This window comes from Microcebus murinus, chromosome 1 (genome assembly GCF_040939455.1).
Source record: "Microcebus murinus isolate Inina chromosome 1, M.murinus_Inina_mat1.0, whole genome shotgun sequence".
NCBI classification, from domain to species: Eukaryota; Metazoa; Chordata; class Mammalia; order Primates; family Cheirogaleidae; genus Microcebus; species Microcebus murinus.
In genome coordinates, this window is record NC_134104.1 from 3,112,567 (window position 1) to 3,133,260 (window position 20,694).

Sequence of the window (20,694 nt, forward strand, 5' to 3'; positions counted from 1 at the left end):
GGCGTTTCTTGCCCACTTGACCGGTAAAGTTAGTGACTCTGTGTGTGTCCCCGCCGGGCACAGCTGTGTTTCCGGGTGAAGGCAACTGTGCGTGCGTCAGCGCCGGCCATCTGCGGACGGACGTGACCTCGGCCACCGCCGGGTGAAGTGAGGCTGTGCTTTAATAATGGAATGATGCACTTTTCCCTTCAACGTCAGGATGAAATCCTCCACTCAAGAATTGAGAATGTGTTTCAGCTAAACTGCTTACAAAATAAGCTGCGTGTATCCTCATTTTCAGAAAGATTGGCCATCCGTTCCAAAAGGCATGATCCATGTTGAGCTTAGAAGCTTCCGAGATGTGAAACTTCTCTGACTTCGTGGGTTATGAGAGATTTTCTTCTAATAGTTTGGGTCGCTGAGTTGGGAAAGTGACAGTCACCGCCACAGACTGCTGCTGAACGCGTGGCGGGGGCCACGGGGTGGGGGTGCGCCCGGGACCACCTCCCTGGGCCCCGACTGGACAAGGCCCCAGGGAGCAGCTCTGGGAGGCAGGGAGCAGGGAGCTCCAAAGACGTGTGTGCAAAAGTCCCCTGTGCACTACCGAGCGGCATTTCTTTCTGCCTTGTCCCCCTTCTGCTTCCGTTATCCAGTTTACTGTAAAACCGAAAGAAAGACACGCCGCACAGCGAGCATGGGGACGGCAGCCGCAGGGGCGAGGGCGGCAGCCGCACAGCGAGCATGGGGACGGCGGCCACAGGGGCGAGGGCGGCCCGGCCACTGCGGCTCCAGGGCGGGGGCCTGTGCTGGTGCTTGCCGCCGCCGGGTCAGGGAGGGAAGGAGGAGAGGCGGCTCCCCCAGAGTGTGGCCCCCGAGGAAGGAAAGGAGGTGGAAAGAGGAGGAAAAAGAGCTGAGGGAGATATATGTGTGGGGAACACAGACGGCCGTTTAGTGTTTATGGAACTGCATGTTTAGTGGTAGAAAAAAATTTAAATGTGTAAATAACTTGTCTCTAAAAAACAAAGGAAGCCCATCTGGTGAGGACAGCGGGCAGAGGCCCCGAGGCGAGGCCCCCGAGAACCTGGACGCGCCGGGGGTGCGTTCTGACCCTAGCCCTGCTGCGGGAAGGGGCCCCGTCTGGGCCGGCTTGGAGGACACACAGCAGCGCAGCTCTGAGAAAGCCCACAGCACTCGGACTCCGGCCATCTCTGCCCTCGGAAAGCCTGGGGGCCTGGCCCCACCAGCCACGCCAGGCGCAGCGCCCGCCTGCCCGCTGCCCACGCTGCGGCGTCACCCGGCCACGGCCACGGAACACCCAGACCGTGTTTGCGGGGCCGGGCTTGGCTGCCGTGCGGGGGAGGGGCCGCCCCTGCCGAAGCGTGAGCCTCCAGCTGCCAGACCCCGGACGCGCCAGGCCTGAGAAGACCCCAGTCACCTCTGTTTGCAAGTTTCCTTTGTTCAGCACGATGGAAATGTGAGCAGAAATAACTGACGTTCTCTGAGAGCCCTGCTTGAGTGTTTTTGAAAAACCATTTTATTTCAAAGGGCAGATAAGTATTTTGCGAGACACAACTGAGAAAAACGGCCAGAGAACAATTGGAATTTGTCTTAATAAATAACAAAATGCCATTTATATTCCTTAAACTTCATATAACACATTATGCATTTTAAATAAATAATCCGCTCTGCTGCTCTGAATCTAGACGAGGTCCCGGTGTTTGTGCGTGTGCTGGAGTGGCTCCGCTGCGGGCTCGTGACCCGCCACTCCCCGCAGGCGCGGCCTGGAGGGCCGCAGGACTCCCAGGAGCTGGGGGACAGGGGCCACGGCGTGCCCTGGGGCTGGCACTCCCGGTGCCCCGTCCATCCGTAGGCAGGTGTATTGCTTCGCTGCCATTTGTCACTAGACAATTAGTGCTGAAGTCAGTACAGGATACGGAAAGTGCTGGGAAAATCTCGGGGGTGACGTTTTGGGTCCAAGTGCGGTCTTGGTTTCTGACCCGGCTGTCCGGCTTCCTGACGGCACGTGGAGGCCGGCCCCGTTGGCTGCGTGCGCTCCAACGTCCCAGTGCCCTGCGTTCTCACATGGCGCGCTCAGGTTCTCCGGAAACGACGGCACGGAGCCCAGAGCTCACACGCTGGAGCGCTCCGTTGCTGGAGTCCCTGAGCGAGACGGAGCCGGCCTGGGTGTCTGGGTGTCACCTGTCTGCCCTGCGTCGCTGGCACACGTGCATCCGGGTGGCCGCATGGGCACACGCCGTTGCGGCCTTTGTCCGGCTGGGTCACCTTTCTCCGCTCAGGCGGGCGGCTGGACAGCGGCTCCCATGGACCTCCTCAGCCTGCTCTGGCCCCCGTCTTGTTTAAAATAGTACCGGGAATTCTCGGGTTGGCTTTGTGTCTTTTCCAGGTGCGTGTGCAAAAGGCAAGAGTAAACCGTTCTTGTCAACACAGGATCCTTTATTTGAACTTTCCTTGAATGGCAGTTTGTGGAGGACGAGCCCAGACTCCCCCCGTGGGACGTGAGTGGTCACTGCTCCTTGAACCTGGAAGACAGGACAGAACTCAGCGGGTCCAACAGCTCATCCACGACCAGCAACCCCACGGAGGGCCAGCAGCCTCTCCCCCTGCACCAGAGGGTCTTCGCCTGCAGGGAACTGGAAGGCAGAAAAGGCCCCCTACCACCCACAAACTCATGGCGGTCAGGGAGGAGGGAGGGCCAGGGAGGAGGGAGGGCAGGGAGAGCCAGGGAGGAGGGAAGGAGGAGACCAAGGAGGAGGGAGAGGAGGGAGGGAGGGGACCAAGGAGGAAGGAGAGGAGGGAGGGAGGGACCAAGGAGGAGGGAGAGGAGGGAGGGAGGGAGGGGACCCGGAGGGCAGGGAGAGCCAGGGAGGAGGGAAGGAGGGGACCAAGGAGGAGGGAGAGGAGGGAGGGAGGGAGGGGACCCGGAGGGCAGGGAGAGCCAGGGAGGAGGGAAGGAGGGGACCAAGGAGGAGGGAGAGGAGGGAGGGAGGGGACCAAGGAGGAGTGAGGGAGGAGGGAGGGAGGGGACCCGGAGGGCAGGGAGAGCCAGGGAGGAGGGAAGGAGGGGACCAAGGAGGAGGGAGAGGAGGGAGGGAGGGAGGGAGGGGACCCGGAGGGCAGGGAGAGCCAGGGAGGAGGGAAGGAGGGGACCAAGGAGGAGGGAGAGGAGGGAGGGAGGGGACCAAGGAGGAGTGAGGGAGGAGGGAGGGAGGGGACCCGGAGGGCAGGGAGAGCCAGGGAGGAGGGAAGGAGGGGACCAAGGAGGAGGGAGAGGAGGGAGGGAGGGAGGGGACCCGGAGGGCAGGGAGAGCCAGGGAGGAGGGAAGGAGGGGACCAAGGAGGAGGGAGAGGAGGGAGGGAGGGAGGGGACCCGGAGGGCAGGGAGAGCGAGCAGAGCTCTGGGAGCTGCAGCGCAAAGCGATGACAAAGGAGGCAATTTCCCTAGCACTTTCCAGTCCAATTTTGAGACGAGATTACCACCGTCATATCCACACAGAGGCATTTATTAGAAAAGAAAAATCGAGAGTGAGGAGGCGTGCCCTGAAAGGACAAGCAGTGAGTCCCCTTCCTCCTTCAGGGAAGGGCGCTCTGCAGAGGCCCGAGTGGGGACTTACGGAACTTGGTCCCCCGCCGCTGACCCCGGGCAGCTCAGCTCCTTGTGTATGAGGCGGATCAGGAACTGCACCCAAAACAAAGACAAGCCCGCCGGTTACTGCTGGTGGGGACCGAGCGGACGGCAGGCGCACGCTGTGGTCGCCGTGGGGCCTGGGCTGGTGGCTCCCGCAGCACCTGCCAGGCGGCCCCCCTGGCAGGAGCAGTAGCCCGGCCAGTTCCCACGGCCTGAGGGCTCGGTCCGCACGTGCTCCTGAAAACAAGGCTTTTGCGACACATCTCCGCCTGAAATGCTTCTAGGTTCGAGTCACATCTAAAATAAAATTAGTCCGATCATAAATGTCCAAACTGGACAAAGACAGAAAATGAACACAAGGTGACTCACAATCCGGGTGGCCTTGGGGGAGGCCGTGCGAGCTGCTCAGGTGAGTCCGGGGCTGCCCTGGCACAGCCGGTCTCACCGGGAGCCCTGGAGGCCCACCCTCCCGGGACCAGCGCGCCGAGCCGCACCTTCCCGGCGGCACTGCCTTCGTCCCGGCCCTGCTGGCCCGAGGCCTTCACTTCTCGCCCTTTACACGTCAAAGGGCTCAGCTTACAAATCATGGTCCAGGGCACGCCGAATTTAACTAACGTTTTGCATTTTCAAGTGTGGATCTGGTCTTTCCTCAAGCATGACATCATCCCACAGAAGGGCTTCCCCACGTTGCTGGGTTTTACGTCTCTCTCCTCCAACACGGCCAGGCCAGCCTCCTCTGGTTATTACTCACCTGTTGTGAATTTTCCTTCTGAATCCTTACGTGTCAGGTGTGTCTCTTGTAAATAATCGGAGTCTGGATTTTTAAAGCCGGCCTGACAATCTCTGCTCTTAACCGGTGAATCTAGACCATCTATAGTTACCGTGGTTACTGGTAAGCCGGGATCATTTCCATCCGTCTCGCTCCGTGTCTCGCATTTGCCCTGCTTTCCCCAGCCTGCAGCCGCTCCCTCCGCCCCAGGTTCTCCGGGATTGATGGAGTCTTCCCTTCCCCACACTGCGGTGAAAGTCCCACGCTCTGTTTCTGCCGACAAGACGAGAACCGCAGAGTGCTGCGACTGACTGTCCCACTTGTGCCTTATGTTTTGGTTGTCTAGCATTTGGAAAGTTCTTTTTTATATTGCCCAGATTAGTCGTTGCTGTTGTTTAAACCAGGAGTCAAGCCTTTTCTGTAACGGTCCTTCAGGCTTTGCAGCCATATGGTCTCTGCTGCATATTCTTCTTTGTTGATTTTTTAAAAAATAATTCTGCAAACATGTAACCATTCTTGACTTGAGGATCATACAAAAACAGACAACAGGCTAGATTTAGGCCACAGGTGGCTGACCTGTGTTACATAGTCAATACTCACTTAGATTCATCCTTAGGAATATCACCTGTTTTGCTCACATTTCTCCTGGCATCTCAGACTTTCCTTCTGGATCTAACTTCTTTCTTCTTTAAACACATCCTTTAACAACTTTTTGGGAGAGCATCTTTGGTTAAAAATGTTCTCACTTCACCCTGACTCTTAAATGCAAGTTTAGGGCCAGGCGCGGTGGCTCATGCCTATAATCCTAGAACTCTGGGAGGCTGAGGTGGGCGGATTGCCCGAGGTCAGGAGTTCGAAACCGGCCTGAGCAAGAGCGAGACCCCATCTCTACTATAAATAGAAAGAAATTAATTGGCCAACTAATATATTTAGAAAAAATTAGCCGGGCATGGTGGTATATGCCTGTAGTCCCAGCTACTCGGGAGGCTGAGGCAGGAGGATTGCTTGAGCCCAGGAGTTTGAGGTTGCTGTGAGCTAGGCTGATGCCATGGCATTCACTGTAGCCTGGGCAACAAAGCGAGATTATGTCTCAAAAAAAAAAAAAATGCAAGATTAGCTCAGTATAGAATTCTAAGTTGTTTGATTTCCTGAATCTAAGAATGAGTCTTTCTAGACTAGAAAAGTCTCAGCTATTGTCTCTTCAAATATTGCTTCAATACCAATCCATTCCCTTCTTCTGAAATTCCTAGTAGATATTATTAGGCCAACTCATTTGGTTCTCCATTTTATGTTTAATTTCTCTTTAATATTTTTCATCTCTTTCTCTTTTTGGATAATTTCCTCATATCTATATTCTACTTCAGTAATCTTATCATCAGCTGTATTTTATTTTTTTTTTCTAACCCATTCACTGAATTTTTTCCCAGATAAACACCACATTTTTCATTTCTCGAACTTCTGTTTGCTCTTTTTTCATGAGTGCAGTTCCTTCTTTTATATCTTCAGTAATGTTGAATCTATTTATTTTTAGTTTATTTGGGAACGTTTATCTGTAGGTTTTGGGGGTCCAATTCTGCTGCGTGCTGCGTCTGTTCCCGTCATTCAGAGTGGACTGCTTCCTTGTGGTCACGGTGTTGGACTGTGTGCTCACCTCCCCCAGGGCGTCAGCCGCAGGAGCCTCCTGCCGCGGGGTCGAGACTGTCCCTGCTTGCTTTCGCCTAATAACCAGGTATATCGCTGTCCAAGGACCAATTTTATTTATCTATTTTTGGTATTTACATAAGTTCAAAAATAAGCTTGCCGTGGGCAGGTCTATGGCTAAAAACTCTCAGGGAATTCCCCGCCCACCCAGTGTGGTGAGCAGGCTGAGACGGGCACTGAACCCTGCCGTCTTGCCGGGCCCTCTGGCACACTCGCACTGCGAGCACAGCCTGTGAGGGTCATGGCGTAGGAGGAAGTCTCAGGCTCCAACTCCCCATCCTGTGCCAGCCTAACGCCTCGTCTCTCATTCGGCATGGGCACGGCCACCCGGCCCCGGTTCCTGGGGTTGGCAACTCAGCCCTGCCCTGCCCTATCTCAGCTTGTGTGTCTCATGTTGCCTCCACATTGCTGGCTCCTGGGGAACTCCGTTACTGTCTTAGGAGTTCGGCTATGCATCTAAAACAATGTTCAATACGAATTACCTGGTATTGCTGAAGTAGAAGAGTTTTCAGATTCTCTATATAGTCGTAATAACAGAAATTTTACTGCTACTTAGTGGAAATACATCTGGAGACTTAACTAATGCCCCCATGCATTTAAAAAGAGCGAAATGATCTGAAGAACAGCCATTTCATCCTACGGAGTTCCTAAGCTGAGCGTTGGTATTTGATTCTGTATGCAGTAGGGGAAGCTGTGTTTTAGAGGTCCTGGAATTAAAATGTAAGACTTTCACTTAATTGGTGGAGTCGATATCTCTAAAATTCTCAACTCATTTTTACTGGAGCCAACCTCAGGTTTGTTCTGGCGAAGCAAGAGCAGAGGCACGGCTTCAGGGTCTGGGGACTCTGCACGAGGTGACTTGTAAGGGCAAGCACATGACAGCCACCCTGCAGGAGTCACGTGTGTGACTGTCGCATCAGCACTGGTCTTCCCCGTCCTGAGAAAACCCTGACACAGGGCCCACACGACAGGTGACGGGGGGACCCAGAGCCACAGAACAGAGCTCCATGTGCTTGGCCGTTGTCCCATCCTGTCTGAAACTATGGAGCAACTGGCTGATCTGCTTCTGATCTTTTTCTTTTCTTTTTTTAACTAGAGAGAGAAAAGGCCTTGGACTAGGTATATTTGGGAAAGACAGGAAGACCCAAGCCTCTCTGAGAACTGCAGGAATCCACAGGAAAAAGTCTGCCAGTCTTTGGCCAACAACCACAGAGATGCTCAGGAAAGGAGGCTTGGGTTGAAAACGAGAAGACTCACCAGTAAGGCACAGGCGTCTGCGAACATCAGCATATAGAACACGTTGCTCCATCCCGAGGGGGATATGAGCCCGGCCAGCAGGGGACCCAGGGCCGCTCCTGAAACGAGGCAAACAGACACGCGCGGAGCCGTTCAGGGAAACTCTGGCAAATGCCGGTTTAATAAATGCACAGAATGGTGCTCGACATCTCACTCATAACTAAAGAAAAACACATAAAACAACACTACCTCATTTTTGCCTATCAGATTGGTAAGGGGTAAAAAGCTGAACATAGGTTGAGCATCCTAAATCCAAATATCCCAAATGCTCCCAAACCGGAACTTCTTGAGTACAGGCATGGCACTCAAAGGAAGTGCTCACTGGAGCATTTCAGACTCTGGATTTTTGGATTTGGGATCCTCAACTGCTATGATGCAAATATTCCAAAATCAAAAAAGGAAAAAAAATCTGAAATCCCAAACACTTCTGTGCCCAAGCATTTCAGATAGAGGACACTGAGCAGGACCCGGTACTACTCAGGCTGGGGGTATAGTTGGCACAGCCTTTTTCTGGAACCAATCCTAAAAACGTATGTTGACGTTTGAAATGCTCACTGTTTTGATCCAATACTCCTATTATTTTAAAGGTATTGTAAAGAAATCTGAATCCAATGCACAATCTTAGATATCTTTGTGCTATAAAAAATGTGACTGGGAAAAATTTGGATAGGATTTGTAGATACTACTACTACAACTCTATCAACGTTCACTTCCTGATTCCCACCCTTGCACTGTGGTCCCATCAGGGAATTCCTTGTTTTCGGGAGCACATACCAAATAGTTAAAAGTAAAAGGGCAGCATGTCTGCATTTCACTCTTGAGTGGCTCAGAAAACACGCATAAGTACACATATGTATGTGTAAAATACATGACAGGTACATGAACTAAACTGCCTGTGAATTCTTTGTACTAGGTTTGCAACTTTTCTGCCAAGTCTGAAATTATGTCAAAATAATTTTTAAAAACTATAAAAACAAAAGAAAGCAAGTATCTCCCCAAATGCCCAAAGACAGCTGTATAAAAATGTTTGTTGCAGGAGTTTGGTATATTTACCTAAGACGGATCAGAATAAATTCTGATACACGTGTAGGCTGGCTTGTTTTGGAATTAATAAATATGCGGTAAAAAGCACAAAGAATTGTCACCAAGTTATTAACTGCAATTTAATCTCTGAGAGGTGGGCTTACTAGGGTCTTTCATACTCTGTACTGATTTTGCTTACAAAGCACACTCACCAGTCTCATAGTCTGAGAAGCACCTGTAAGTATTTTTTTTAATTCTCAGAAGAACTTCCAGGTAAACATGATAGGCCGGGTGCGGTGGCTCACGTCTGTAATCCCAGCACTCTGGGAGGCCGAGGCAGGAGGATCACTCAAGGTCAGGAGTTCGAAACCAGCCTGAGCAAGAGTGAGACCCTGTCTCTACTAAAAATAGAAATAAATTAATTGGCCAACTAAAAATATATAGAGAAAAAATCAGCTGGGCATGGTGGCGCATGCCTGTAGTCCCACCTACTCGGAAGGCTGAGGCAGGAGGATCGCTTGAGCCCAGAGTTTGAGGTTGCTGTGAGCTAGGCTGACGACACGGCACTCTAGCCTAGGCGACAGAGTAAGACTCTGTCTCAAAAAAAAAAAAAAAAAAAACCCAAACCCATGGCAGACTGTTCCTGTGTGTTATCCCCACACCTCCCACACACCACGAAATGGACCATAATCGCATTTTTAAAATGGTAAATCACAGAGACAAGTACAGATGAGAGAAGGCGCATGCTTCTGGAAGATGGACTTAAAAGGGCTGACGACCGACACAGGCTCCACTGCTCCCTGCTGGGCTCCCGTCCCAGGAGGGAGATGGCACAAGGACGCCTGGAGCAGAGCCGGGCCCAGCCACGCACACGAGGCAGGGGAGGGGAGAACAGAAGGGAGGCGGTGGCAGAAGAAAAAGGGGCCTTGGCTGAATCTTTTATAACACACTGCTAGGTACGTCCCTCTATCCCTCCTCCGGTCCCAGGACTCTCCCGGCCCTCACTGATCCAGTGACCCCAGCCACCACCCTCCACCCCGAACCCCTCCACCCACGCCACCCCACCCCACCCAAAGGACAGCAGCAGCCTAACCTTTGGAGAATTTAACCTTTAGTGACACCAAGCCAAGGGCAGGGGTGAGGAGAGGGGACCCAGGGAAAGACACCAGCTGCCACCCAGCAGCTGCTCCGGCCCCACAATGACAAGAGGGTAGTTGCAGGGCCACACTCCCCTCGGGCACTGCAGGTGAAGGTGGCCCCCAGCTCCCAGCTGCACCCACCACGGGAAGGCCAGCAGTCCGCACGCTCTCCTGTGGGCATAGGACTTCAGGTAACGACTCAGTGGCTTGTTCTTAAGTGTGAGCCTATGGAGGGACGGCGAGGTTCACCCTGGGTCTGAGGAGTGTCTCCACGTGGAAGCCAACGGGGAGAGGGGGAGAACCTAGACGAAGTTAGCACACGGGGGAGAAGATTCCCAGGAAATTACAATGCCTCAGCGAGCCAGTAGAGATTAGGTTGAACCGAGTGACACTCTCAATTTTGTAGCTGAAAACGTGCATCACCAGCAACTATGCACACTTCCGTCTCACACACAGTGTGCCCAAGAGGCAAGACAGGATGCACGAAAAGGTCAGAAAAACATCAATGACCACTGAAAACACAACGGGAACAGTAAGAAGGTCAATACAGAGGTGGAGAATAAAGACAAGAACATCTCGGAGGAAGCAGAAGAACAAGGAGACAGGCAGGAAGAGAACAAAAGAAAGAAAAGAAAATTGAAGGATTAATCCAGAAAGTCCAACATCTGACTAATAAGTTTTCCAGAAAAAAAAAAAAATAGAAAAAGGTAGGGAAATGTTATCAAAGCAATAATAGAGCCCGAGCCCCCAAGTGAAGGGCAGGAGTTTCCAGTCCGGGCAGGTGCCAGGGCACGTGGATGAAGGAAGGCTCCAGGGACACAGGAGGGACCCTGCAGGCCTCCCAGAGAGAAGGGAAAAGGCCAGCAGTGAAGGACGAGGCAAGAGCGACTTCTCGTGATGGCAGTGGGATCCAGGGATGCTGGGACTCCAAACTGCCTCGAGTGAGGGACCTGCAGCTCTCAGAATTCACCCCCTGAGCTCAGGAAGCTGCTAGAATATCTATCTGTCCAGCACAGAAGAGTAGCACACAGGCATCTAGAAACCAGCCTCCCATGCAGGCAGGAAATGGGACGGTGGGACGGTGGTGACAGAGTCCCCCCGTAAGAGCCGTGCAGCAGGTGGTGGGAGGCCCCGGCGGGAGGGCGAGATGAGCGGAACCTGGTGGTGGTGCCAAGGGTGGGAACAGCCGTGCAGGAAACTCAAACAAAAGGGAAAGAAGAGGCACTGTTAGCTCAGGGATAAAATGAAGGTGTGTGTATCCCAAGGATGTGTAATGGAAGTTTGTTCCTTGGGATGTGACCGTCATTAGCAAAGCACCACCGGGGAGGAGGAGGGCAGGGAAAGCGGGGGTAGAGGAGCCCAGTCTCGTCTTGCCACAGGAGGACAGCAGGTAAGGTCCAAACTGATGGATTGGGATCTAGCGGGCACACGGTGAGATGCAAGGAACTTGCTGAAACTGACTGCTTCTAGCCAGAGCGGCCGCGGGGCGCGCGGGAGTGCCATTTTGCACCATAAGCTCCTGGTAGGACCACCTGGCTTCTAAGGATACATTATGCTTTACTTTGAAAAGACAGAGATTAACTTGGAAAATGCAGGGCTACGTTTAATTGCTCTGCATAAAACGCATAGAAATGGCGAGACCTGCGTCCCTCCCGCAGGCGAGTCCGAGCACCGCGAACCCGCCGGACACACAGACTCGAGCCCTTTGAGCTGCGTGGCACCTGCGCTCTGCAGGAAGGGCTGGCTGCCTTCCCACTAGCCAGGCTTTGCCTCCGCCCACGCCCGCGCCAACTACGGATGTGAGCACCGAGCAAGCACACCAGGACCTGCGATGGTGTGCCTTGCCACTGGGGTCTTTTTTTTGCCTCTGCTTGGGCAGTACTCGTGGCAGAAATAACTGCTGGGATGCAGTGGTGGACACATGCATGGTGTTTCCATGGCGACCATTCGCTGGTGGGCAGAGTGGCCGGATGGCTGGCACAGCCTGGCGAGGTCGCCCCATCACAATCACACCCCTGCCCCCATGTAAGTACTGCAGAAACCAAGGTGGCTGCAGCTGCCCCGCCCATGGTCACACGGTCCCAGCCAGACGCTGCCTTCCTCATGGGCCGGGCAAAGACATTTTGGAGGCAGTGGCCAATGGCCCTCCGTTCAAAGACACAGCGTCCCCACTCTCAGCCACAGGCTTCTGCTTCCCTCTCAATTTGAGCAAAATGTAAAGAAAACTGTGGGGTTTTTTTTTTAAACCTAATTCCCCTCCTATTCTCTGCTTTAAAATAGCAACGAGGGCCTCCTGCAGAGCTCCAGGTCAGCTGTGAGGGAGCTTCCCGGTGGGAGTCAGATGACTCACAAAGGCCTCCTGGACAGAGGGCCGAGGACGGCCGCTCATCCCAGGGTCCACTAGGACCGAGCTCAGCCCAGCTCTCCCGCCTGGCCGCTGGGTGTGTTCTCCAGGCCAAAGTTCCTCGCGCTACGTGAGTGGGGACTTGGCCCACTCCGCGCAGGGTCCCCAGGCACCGCACCTCAGCCCCTCCCTCTCTTTCCCTGGTCATGCCCCCAGGCGCCAAGAGGAGCCCCGAAAAGGCACAGCAGAGGGGTGACCACCACCACCACCCAACACATCCAACAAAAGAAGGGACCAACATTAAGGACAAAAACGGGGCTGGTCCTACTCCAGCGAGCAGCGAAGGCCAAGCCCAGCTTTCTGGACAACAGTGGCCTTGCCCAGCGCTTCTAGGAACTGGCGGGTCCATCACGTGGAGCCTTGGAAACGGGGCGAGGGCGTGGGGCTGGGCTTCCTGCACCGGGATGGGCCTCTCTGAGCCCGCTCCTCCCGTGAGCCTGGCCGCAGGGCCCTGCCTGCGACTCCCGCTGTCTGGGCCCAGCCAGTGCATCGGGCTCCCCGGGGCTACGGCAGAGAGCAAAGCAAAGTCCTGTCCTCCAGCAGCTCCCACCGAGCGGAGGGCGACCGGCGGCACAGAGCAGAGGAGTCGGCTGTGCGCTGTTTTGGAACTGGACGTGCTCTGCACAAGAACAGCCTCAGGAGAGGGCTGGGGTCCGGCGAGGAGGGCTCACAGGGCACACACGTTCTCACCGGGCTGGCCCGAGAGGGTCTCACCGAGAGGACGGCATCTGAGCAAAGCCTCTGAGGGCGGGAGCAAGTGTGGCCTGACGCTGCCGGCGGGGGACCTTCTCAGGGACGGGGCCAGCCCTGCGCAGCCCTGCAAGGGCCGGCTGGTGTCGAGGAGCAGCAGAGAGGCCGTGTGGTGGGAAGGACGTTGGACTCTGCACTAAGGAGATGGCAGTGGGGGCCCAGAAACATGCTCTGATGCCTCCCACCCGGCCAGCACCGCGGCCGTGGGGCCGGACAGGAGGAGAACGCTGGCTTCCCATGCGGGCAGCAGGAAGCCCCAGTGCTGGGCTCTGGCTGAGCTGCTTCCCGAGCTGCCTTCGTCCGGCACACGCTCTCCTTTCCTGCCGTGGGACCCCCAGTCCCTGCCACCTGCCGGCCCTCTCTCGCTCCGTCCCCTGGGTTTGAGCCTGGGTAGTGGGTGACACGCCAGGCTGCTGCCCATGGCCCTCCTGACCAGCTGTGGCAGCCGCACCAGGCCGCCTCCTGAGCCTGGCCTCCCACACACAGGAAAGGGCGATCAAGGCACCTCGCTCCTGGCAGGGCTGTGTGGCCACCAGCGCCTGGGGCAGCAGCGCCCTGGCCTTTGCTGGGCAGGGGTGGCCACTTGCATGCAGGCTCAAGGACGGCCCCGGCTGTTGCTGCCAGCCGCTGACTGCGGACAAGAGGCGGCTCAGCCTGTCACCGACTCCGCCTGTCTGCACCTGGGCTGAGCTGCTTATTTTACCGCCTTTCTTTTCCCCAGAAGTCTCCTCAGGAACCTCAACGAGGCGGGTGACATTCAGAATCCTGTGTGTTTCTGGACCCGCTAGTTTTCCTATGATTTAGATTTAGTAAGATTCTGTCCTTTCTGAAACGACAGTGACAGCCAGTGGACCAGATGTGGCCCGTGGCTGCAGTCTGCCAGCTGCTGCTCAGGCTGAGCCGGGACACGCCTCCTTTCACGCACCCCTCCCTCTGGCGCCACCCGGCGCCACTGGACAGTCGGCTCCAGTGTCCCTGCGGATCTGCTCACGGTTCAGGGGCCAGCCGATCCTGGCGTTACCAAGGCGACTGGGAACCCGGGCACCCGTTGGGTGGGACGTGACTACGGGTTTCCCCAGACCCCGGCGCCAGGTGTCTCTGCGCACCTACAGACCCGGTCCCGTCGATGATGGCGGTCACAGTGGACAGGGCGTGGGCGTTCCCTTTCAGGCTCTTGTGAGTCCCCTAGGAGAGAGGGAAAGGCCAACGTGAGCCGGTCCCAGCAGCGCAGGAAGTGAGACACGGACCCGTGCCCCCACGTGGCAACGCGCTCCGACCGCTCTGCAGAACAGTTCCACGGGGGTGTTTTCCAGGGGAAGTTTAAACTTCACTCCAAGGCAGGCAAAGTTTCAAGGGTTTCTAAGAGTCAAAAGTCATCAGAAATGCATGTCCAAGCACGTTCTAGTTAAAAGAACTCTTCGGATTGTCCTCAGATAAATATTTGTCGGCACAGTCACAGCCTTCACGGAGGCACCGCACGGCGGTGTGAAGGGTGAGAAGGTGGAGGACACACGTCCCTGTCCCTAAGCCGTGCCAGTGTGAGCAGCGAACAGCCGCTGTGCCCCTCAACGCGGGGCCAGACGTCCATGCAGCATCCACAACCAACTGCTTAGCAGCAGCGCCAGGGGAGGGGGCGTGTGGAGAACCCAAGAAACCTAGGCGGGTGGCAGGGGAGCAAGTCCTGCCCACAGGAGCTCCGCCTGCATAGGTGAGGCTGGAGGAAGAAAACACAACTGGAGGACAATGAAAGGGAAAAAAATCAGGAAAAGGAGCACCTGGAAGACTAAAACTATAAAAATAAACCAGAGCTGGAAAAATTAAGTGCGTGTGTGTATGTGATACGTATATAATATAAAATACACACACTATGACAATCAGCCGTAATCTGCCATTTCTGGAGTCTCAAAATGAAGCGAAAGTCCCTTCTCTACCTCCAGCCCATGAGGGCTGACCGCTGTTAAGGGCCTGGTGTGGATCTGTCCAGAACTTTCCATGCCCCCCAAGGACGTGCCTGCCCCACACAGAGGCGGTCTGCCGCTGCTCTGCTTTGGGGACATGGAGATGAGAAAAGCCCCTCCCCGAGTTCCCTCTGCTGACCCCTCGGGGGACTCTGCCTCTCCTGGGAGGGAGAAGGAGCCGAGATGACGAGACAGAGGGGCCTCTGTGGCTCTGCACGGCGGGCCTCTCGGGCCAGCTGCCCACGACCGTGCGAGAAGGGTGGGAGCGGGACGGGTGGGGAGACTCTGGAGGCCACAGTCAGGCTGTCTGCCAGAGAGGTGCTTGCACAAGCACAGGGTTTTACTCGCGGAGCCGGTGCCTGTCTCAGGTGGGGAGACTGTGGCGCCAGCGTTTCCCCGCAGTCCACTCACCAGGTCGGCGGAGACGGCGGTGGTGATGAGCGCGTAGGGCCCGCTGACCAGTGCCCCGCTGAGCAGCAGCATCGCTGTGGGAAGCAGAAGGGGCCGAGATGGAACCGTGTCCTCCCCCATCTCAGCACGCCCAGGGCGGACGCATCCTGGCCTGAGCGGAACGCAGGCAGGAGCTGGAAAGGCGGCCCACGGATCGCGGGGGCGGGGTGCGGCTGAAACGCCTTCCTCTAGACTAGAGGGTCCAGGTGCACCCTCCCACGGACCCAAAGCAGGCAGCAGCCGTGCCCAGGAGCAGCAGGGACCCTGACCTGGGGCCTGCATCCAGCGGATGCTAAAACCAGCCACAGCTTTACTGCAGCAGAAAGGACTTCCCCTCATCACCGCTGCATCACACTTGCACAAGCAGGAAGACCCCCTTTCTGTGAACTGCAAGGTGGCCTTCCCAAACTAGCTCTGAGTTCATTCCTGGGAGGAAACTTCTGCCTGAGGGTCCCAGGAGAGCCCCTGCTCCCCTCGCACACTGCTTTCCGGATAACTTTTAGTGGGGTTGCACACGTCCCCGCTCCCGGCTTGCTGGGGACAGCAGGGACGTCTGCTAAGTGTTGGAGGCATGATTCCATATCGCTGCCTGCAGGAAACCAACAGTCCCCCGACATCACGCAGCCACTCCGCAAGTGGTGGCTGACAAGCCAGGTAGAAAGAGGTGGACTGGGAGCCTGTCTCTGCCCTGGCTCCTGGCTGGACATTGCTTCAGTCACACCGCCAGGTTCCTGGCCACCTGCCATGGCCCAGAAGCTAGTCTGGGCTGCTCTCACCACCAGGGGTGCAGGTCTCGGGCTGCTGCAGCCCCGCCAGCCCTGCAGAGACCACAGGAGGGGCTGCCCTCCAGATTACACCTGGGTCCTCTGAGCGGCTCCTTCCCCTAGGCGCCCAGGCTCACCCCTGCCCGGCGGGCCTGCACTCTGCCACGCTCGGCCTCACACCTGCAGACTAGCAGGCCTTTCCCCTGGGAGCAGGAGCCCCCAGCCTCTTCTGATGGCCTCCCCCAAAAAGGGGCATGGGGCCAATTTCAGCCACACCATGTCTCCAGTTATACCAGCTCAATGCTTCTTTGTTGATTTTCATATTTCACCTCACCAAGCTGTGCAAACAAAAAATGCGCATGAAAGGAAAGAAAGGCCTCGTGGACTCACCTACAGTGGCTTCCAGCCCCATCTTGCTGATGGCGGAGAACGCGTAGAGCTGTGAAGAGAGCGAGAACACGGCAAAGCGATGGTTCGCTGGGCAGCAGGAGGGCCCAGAAAGCTACACTCTGGCAGAAGGGAGGCGATTTCCTGACAGCCCACTGAGAGTGAAAACCCCTAAAAAAAGAGCACAGGCCACATCCCCTGCCTAGCCTGTCTGAAGACAGCACCAGAGGGTGCTTGGCAAAGAGGCACTGGGCCCTGTCCCAGCAGTGCGGGTTCTGACCAAGTGCCCCAGGTGACCTGGGGGGCCCTGCGGGGCACACCCACCACACTGACGTGCTCGGTTCAGGCAGCCTTCCCTGAGCTCATCTGCAGTCTCACTGCGGAGTCCTCGGGTGTGCGTCTGCCCTGAACGGCTGCGCCTGGTGGCACGAGAGTCCTCACAGCAAGGGGCCCGCTCAGTCATGTCTTTACTAAATGTCCTTTGCGTGCCTGTGTCAGGCGGCATCCAAGGCCCCAAGATGCCTGACAACTGGGCCTTGCCCCGGGGACAGCCACAGCCTCGTGGAGAGCAGATGTGCACACAAGACAACGCAAGGTGAGGCACAATGAGGTTACCTCTAAAGGTGTCAGGATAAAGACAGTAATGAGCTGCTATTATTTAATTTAATCCTCACGGCTATACTATAAGGTGGTGCTACTGTCATTCTCGTTTTTCATATGAGGAAACTGAGGCACAGAGAGGGGAAGTGACTTGCCCAAGGTCATGAGCTTGGAAAGTAGCAGGAATCAGTGTCACGGTGGGAGGGGTCCATAAGCCTGGGGGCTGGGTGGGTGTCAGGCATCCCACAGGATGGCAGAGCCCGAGCTTGTCGGGGCAGGGGGGGCCCCAAGGGGGCGCCCCAAGGACAGGAGCAGCCTGTGCATGGCCCACGGTGGACGTCCGCATGTGCAGGGGTGGGCGTGGCATGGAGGGAGCCCCACCAGGCCCAGGGAGGTATTCAAGGCCAGGAGGTAGGAGCCACCAGGAAAGCAGAGTGTGGGCCAGATGGAGGCGGGTGCCACCAGCAGGGAGGACAGTGGGGAGGCTGTGTGTGGCGTCGGGGCGCAGATGGGGGCTGACCGTGGGGGCTGCGAGCAGCAGCATAAGGCCGCAGGTGGAGGCCCTTTTCTCCAGCCGGTCTGAGATCACACCCGCCAGGATTCCACCTGCAAGGGAGAGGGGCAGGCTCAGGTGCCTTGTCTGGGGTGAGCCCATCGGGAGGAACCATCGCAGGAGCCGGGGAACGTCTCCTTTCCCAACCCTTCTCTCGCGCACCACCAGTGGGCGGCCTTCCCAGGCCTGACTGCCCAGCAGGCGCCCTCGCTGTGGTCAGAGGTGCGGGGCTGGAGGCCCTGCCCAGCGGAGCAGGTGGCCTTGGGGTTGGGGTGTTAGGCCAGCCCCACAGCCCCTTCGCCTGTTAGGGTCTGAACACGGCCAGCCTGTCACCTCCCGGGGAGGTGTGCTGTCCCTGAGGAAGCCACTCAAATGAAGACGCAGAGCCCAGGAAGAGAGGGAGGAACCCCCGCCCCAGTGATGGCCTAACTGTGGGGCTGAGTGCACTTGGGGAACACCGGTCCCCCTCAGCAGCAGGCAACTCAGGGAGCTCGGGGGCCACAGGTGCTTACAGTGCCATTAAAGCCTTGCCCGAGTGGCCGTGAACTCACCGAAGATCCCGCCCACGTCAAACAAGGTGGAGAGCTCCCCTGCTTTTTTGGCATCCAGGTGATCTGTTAAGAAGACAGACAGCACAGTGTGAGTTCACGAGGACACGCTCTTCCCTGAGCGTCAGGGAGGGCGCCCCCTCGTGGTAGTATGAGACCCACGCAAGGCTCTCTTGTTCCATGAGCATGATTTACACCAAGTAGCAATCACCGGTTAACTCAGATTAGAAAAACGAGGAGAACAGAAAGGATGAAACGCTCTAAACCCAGACCGGGGTGGGGACCCAATAGGCTAATTACCACCCAGGTTGGTTCAGCGGCCCCTCGGGCAGTGCCCAAGTTAGATCGACACAGGACAGAGTGGCCGTGAAACCCGCCTGGAGAACAAGCCCAGGCGCCTCGACACACCGTGTGACCAGGAGACTTCAGATACAGAAGGGACTGGGACCTGGTCATGCTATACATAAGGAAAGCCCGGCCTCAGGACACCCTGGCGGGACTCTGCACCAGATCCGGCCCAGGCCCTGAGCTCCCAGCTGAACTGAGGTCGGCCCGCACATGAGAACTGCGCTCTGGGGAGCAGCTGGGGCCGTCCGTCAACGGGTCCTGCCTAAACCTCAGCCGCACACACAGGGAGCGCGGCTCTTTTCGCTCACTCACTCAGACTGGGAATGCTAGTGATTCGAGCCTGGAGTCCTAAAAACGCCTTCTTTTGTCATCCCTGGGGAATAAAGGAAGAGAGACCGCACACGGCCTGTCTGCCAAGGCCCACCCAGCCCAGACCATGTGCAGCTCACCTGCCGAAATGAGGCGGGGCCGCTGGACATGGGAGGAACCTTGAACCCCAGGGCACTCCTTGCCACCTACCTGCCCGCCCTGTCCCTGCTGGGGGTGCCTGTAGGTGGTCCCCTCACTACCGCCTCAACTTCCACCTGGGTGTCCAGCCCTCCAGCCTCGGGCGCCCGTCAATCTCTGCTCCCATGGGGAACATGTGGTCTGTGCACGTCCCAGCTGCGTCGCCAGAGCCTGCACCTCCCTGCTGACCCCGGTCCCTTCTCCTCCTTGCTCCCTGGGCCGGGAGGCTCCGCGTGTGCCTTGACTGTCCCACCCCTCAGCCTCCTCCACTCATGTCCCCTTCGCTTGAGAGCTGCCCATGGCCTCTTGTCTTTCCCGTTGTGGTTGCACACAATACGGGGTGTGCCTGTATTATTTTACTAGTATATTCTGTCATAGTCTATAGCTACAGCCACTGTGGGACTTTCAAAATGTAAGACAAACCACCAGGCCTCCCTAAAATTAGGGCGCATTTCCCAGAAGCAGTTTCCAGGCCTGATTAGCTCAGACCCCAGAGGCCTTGTGTTGCTGTGATCCGAAGTCTAGCATGGCCCAAATTCAAACTCAGGCTGTCCCGTTATAGGAAGCACCCCATGGAGTTGGCAGCCATGGCTGGGACATGACAAGTCCACCTTTAAGCACCATAGAGGTTATCACTATGGCAATAAAACTTGCATATCCAAATTCTCTTTGTCAATGTTCAGGCATGTGTTTAATTCAGAAGCATGCCTCCCAGATCACCACGTGTGGCCTTGCGTTCCCAAGACTACGGAGACCAGCAGAGGGAAGACAGCGCGGGTCACAGCCGCTGCCCAGACGTCCCGAGTGTGTCCCAGCGGCAGTCACTCACCCACGTTCGTGATGTAGAGCGGGAGCCAGAAGAGAAACGTGTAGCTGACCAGCTTGGCAAACAGCAGACACAGCGAGAACTCGATCACGCCCTGGAAGGGAGAGCCGGTGTTCCCCTCACACGTGCACCTGGCAGGTGTCTGTGCACACACAAGTGTTACAGACGCTTCGTCCCCATGGGAGCACCCTGCGTCTGGCCTGGCCTCCGCACACAGACACGCACGGGAGAGGGTGAGGATGGCCGCACGGTGCGGCGAGGACGTGGAACGGAGGAGGGGCCGACAGAGGGAAGCCCATGGCCGCCAGGTGCATGGGGGTGGGGGGTGGGGTGGGGGGTGGGGTGGGGGGCGCTGCCCTAAGAGGTCTGGGGGTCACAGACTCAGCCCCCTACTGCTGTCATATGGGGGAGACACCCCGTAAAGCCAGATTGTCTTTTTTCAAGTGAAGACAGGAAACTCTATTTGTCTAAGAAATCTGTGAATTTCTGAATGGAGGCTGCCTTTTAAGATTGAAACCGAACGTCTCTGCATCAGATTAAAGTCAGTAAAAATGTACTGGTTTGATTCTTATCCTGCATCACTCAGAAAACTTAGCTAATCCAGGAGTTTTTGTGGCTCACAGCCATGGTGGAGTCACCTGGTTACTAAGCATTTAATGGCCATTTCTTTTTCCCTGGAACTGAAACTGCAAGTGGTCAGTGACCTGGAAACACACCGAGCACTCAGTCCGCCCGTCTGTCCGACACGCGGGCCTGGGCGCTGCCCTGTGCCCCACTGTGCCTAACAAACCAGCCGGCGCCGGAACATCGAGAAGAGAAAACGGATTAACGGGGATGAGGTTTGGAGTTTGGTGAGTTCTGCGAAATGCCTGTTTGTGTTTCATTGTTAGTCTGCTTTTAGAAGGAGGTGGCACTTGTGAGATGACAACTGCATTTGGAAACTCTGAGTGAGAAGATCCAGTGCCACTGAGGCACGGCACTGCCCCTGCCCAGCCCCACGCTGTCTGGGCACAGCAACACCATCAGAACTGGGCCGGGAGCACAGC

The 20,694-nt window shown here is 56.4% G+C and overlaps 1 protein-coding gene across 7 annotated transcripts in view; it reads right to left on the reverse strand.

Annotated features, from left to right (window-relative positions):
• Window positions 1–2,403: 2,403 nt before the first annotated feature.
• SLC37A1 (solute carrier family 37 member 1) overlaps window positions 2,404–20,694 on the reverse strand; it is a 74,774-nt gene continuing 56,483 nt past the window's right edge. For all 7 annotated transcript variants that reach the window (XM_012779133.3, XM_012779135.3, XM_012779132.3 and 4 more), the window contains 9 exons: window positions 19,652–19,742; window positions 17,971–18,033; window positions 17,387–17,472; window positions 16,270–16,318; window positions 15,077–15,150; window positions 13,814–13,892; window positions 7,353–7,450; window positions 3,612–3,676; window positions 2,404–2,519 (listed from right to left, as the gene is read on the reverse strand). In XM_012779133.3, the coding sequence (XP_012634587.1) occupies window positions 2,504–2,519; window positions 3,612–3,676; window positions 7,353–7,450; window positions 13,814–13,892; window positions 15,077–15,150; window positions 16,270–16,318; window positions 17,387–17,472; window positions 17,971–18,033; window positions 19,652–19,742 (621 nt within the window). In that variant the 3' untranslated portion in view covers window positions 2,404–2,503. The remainder of the gene's footprint in view (window positions 2,520–3,611; window positions 3,677–7,352; window positions 7,451–13,813; window positions 13,893–15,076; window positions 15,151–16,269; window positions 16,319–17,386; window positions 17,473–17,970; window positions 18,034–19,651; window positions 19,743–20,694) is intronic.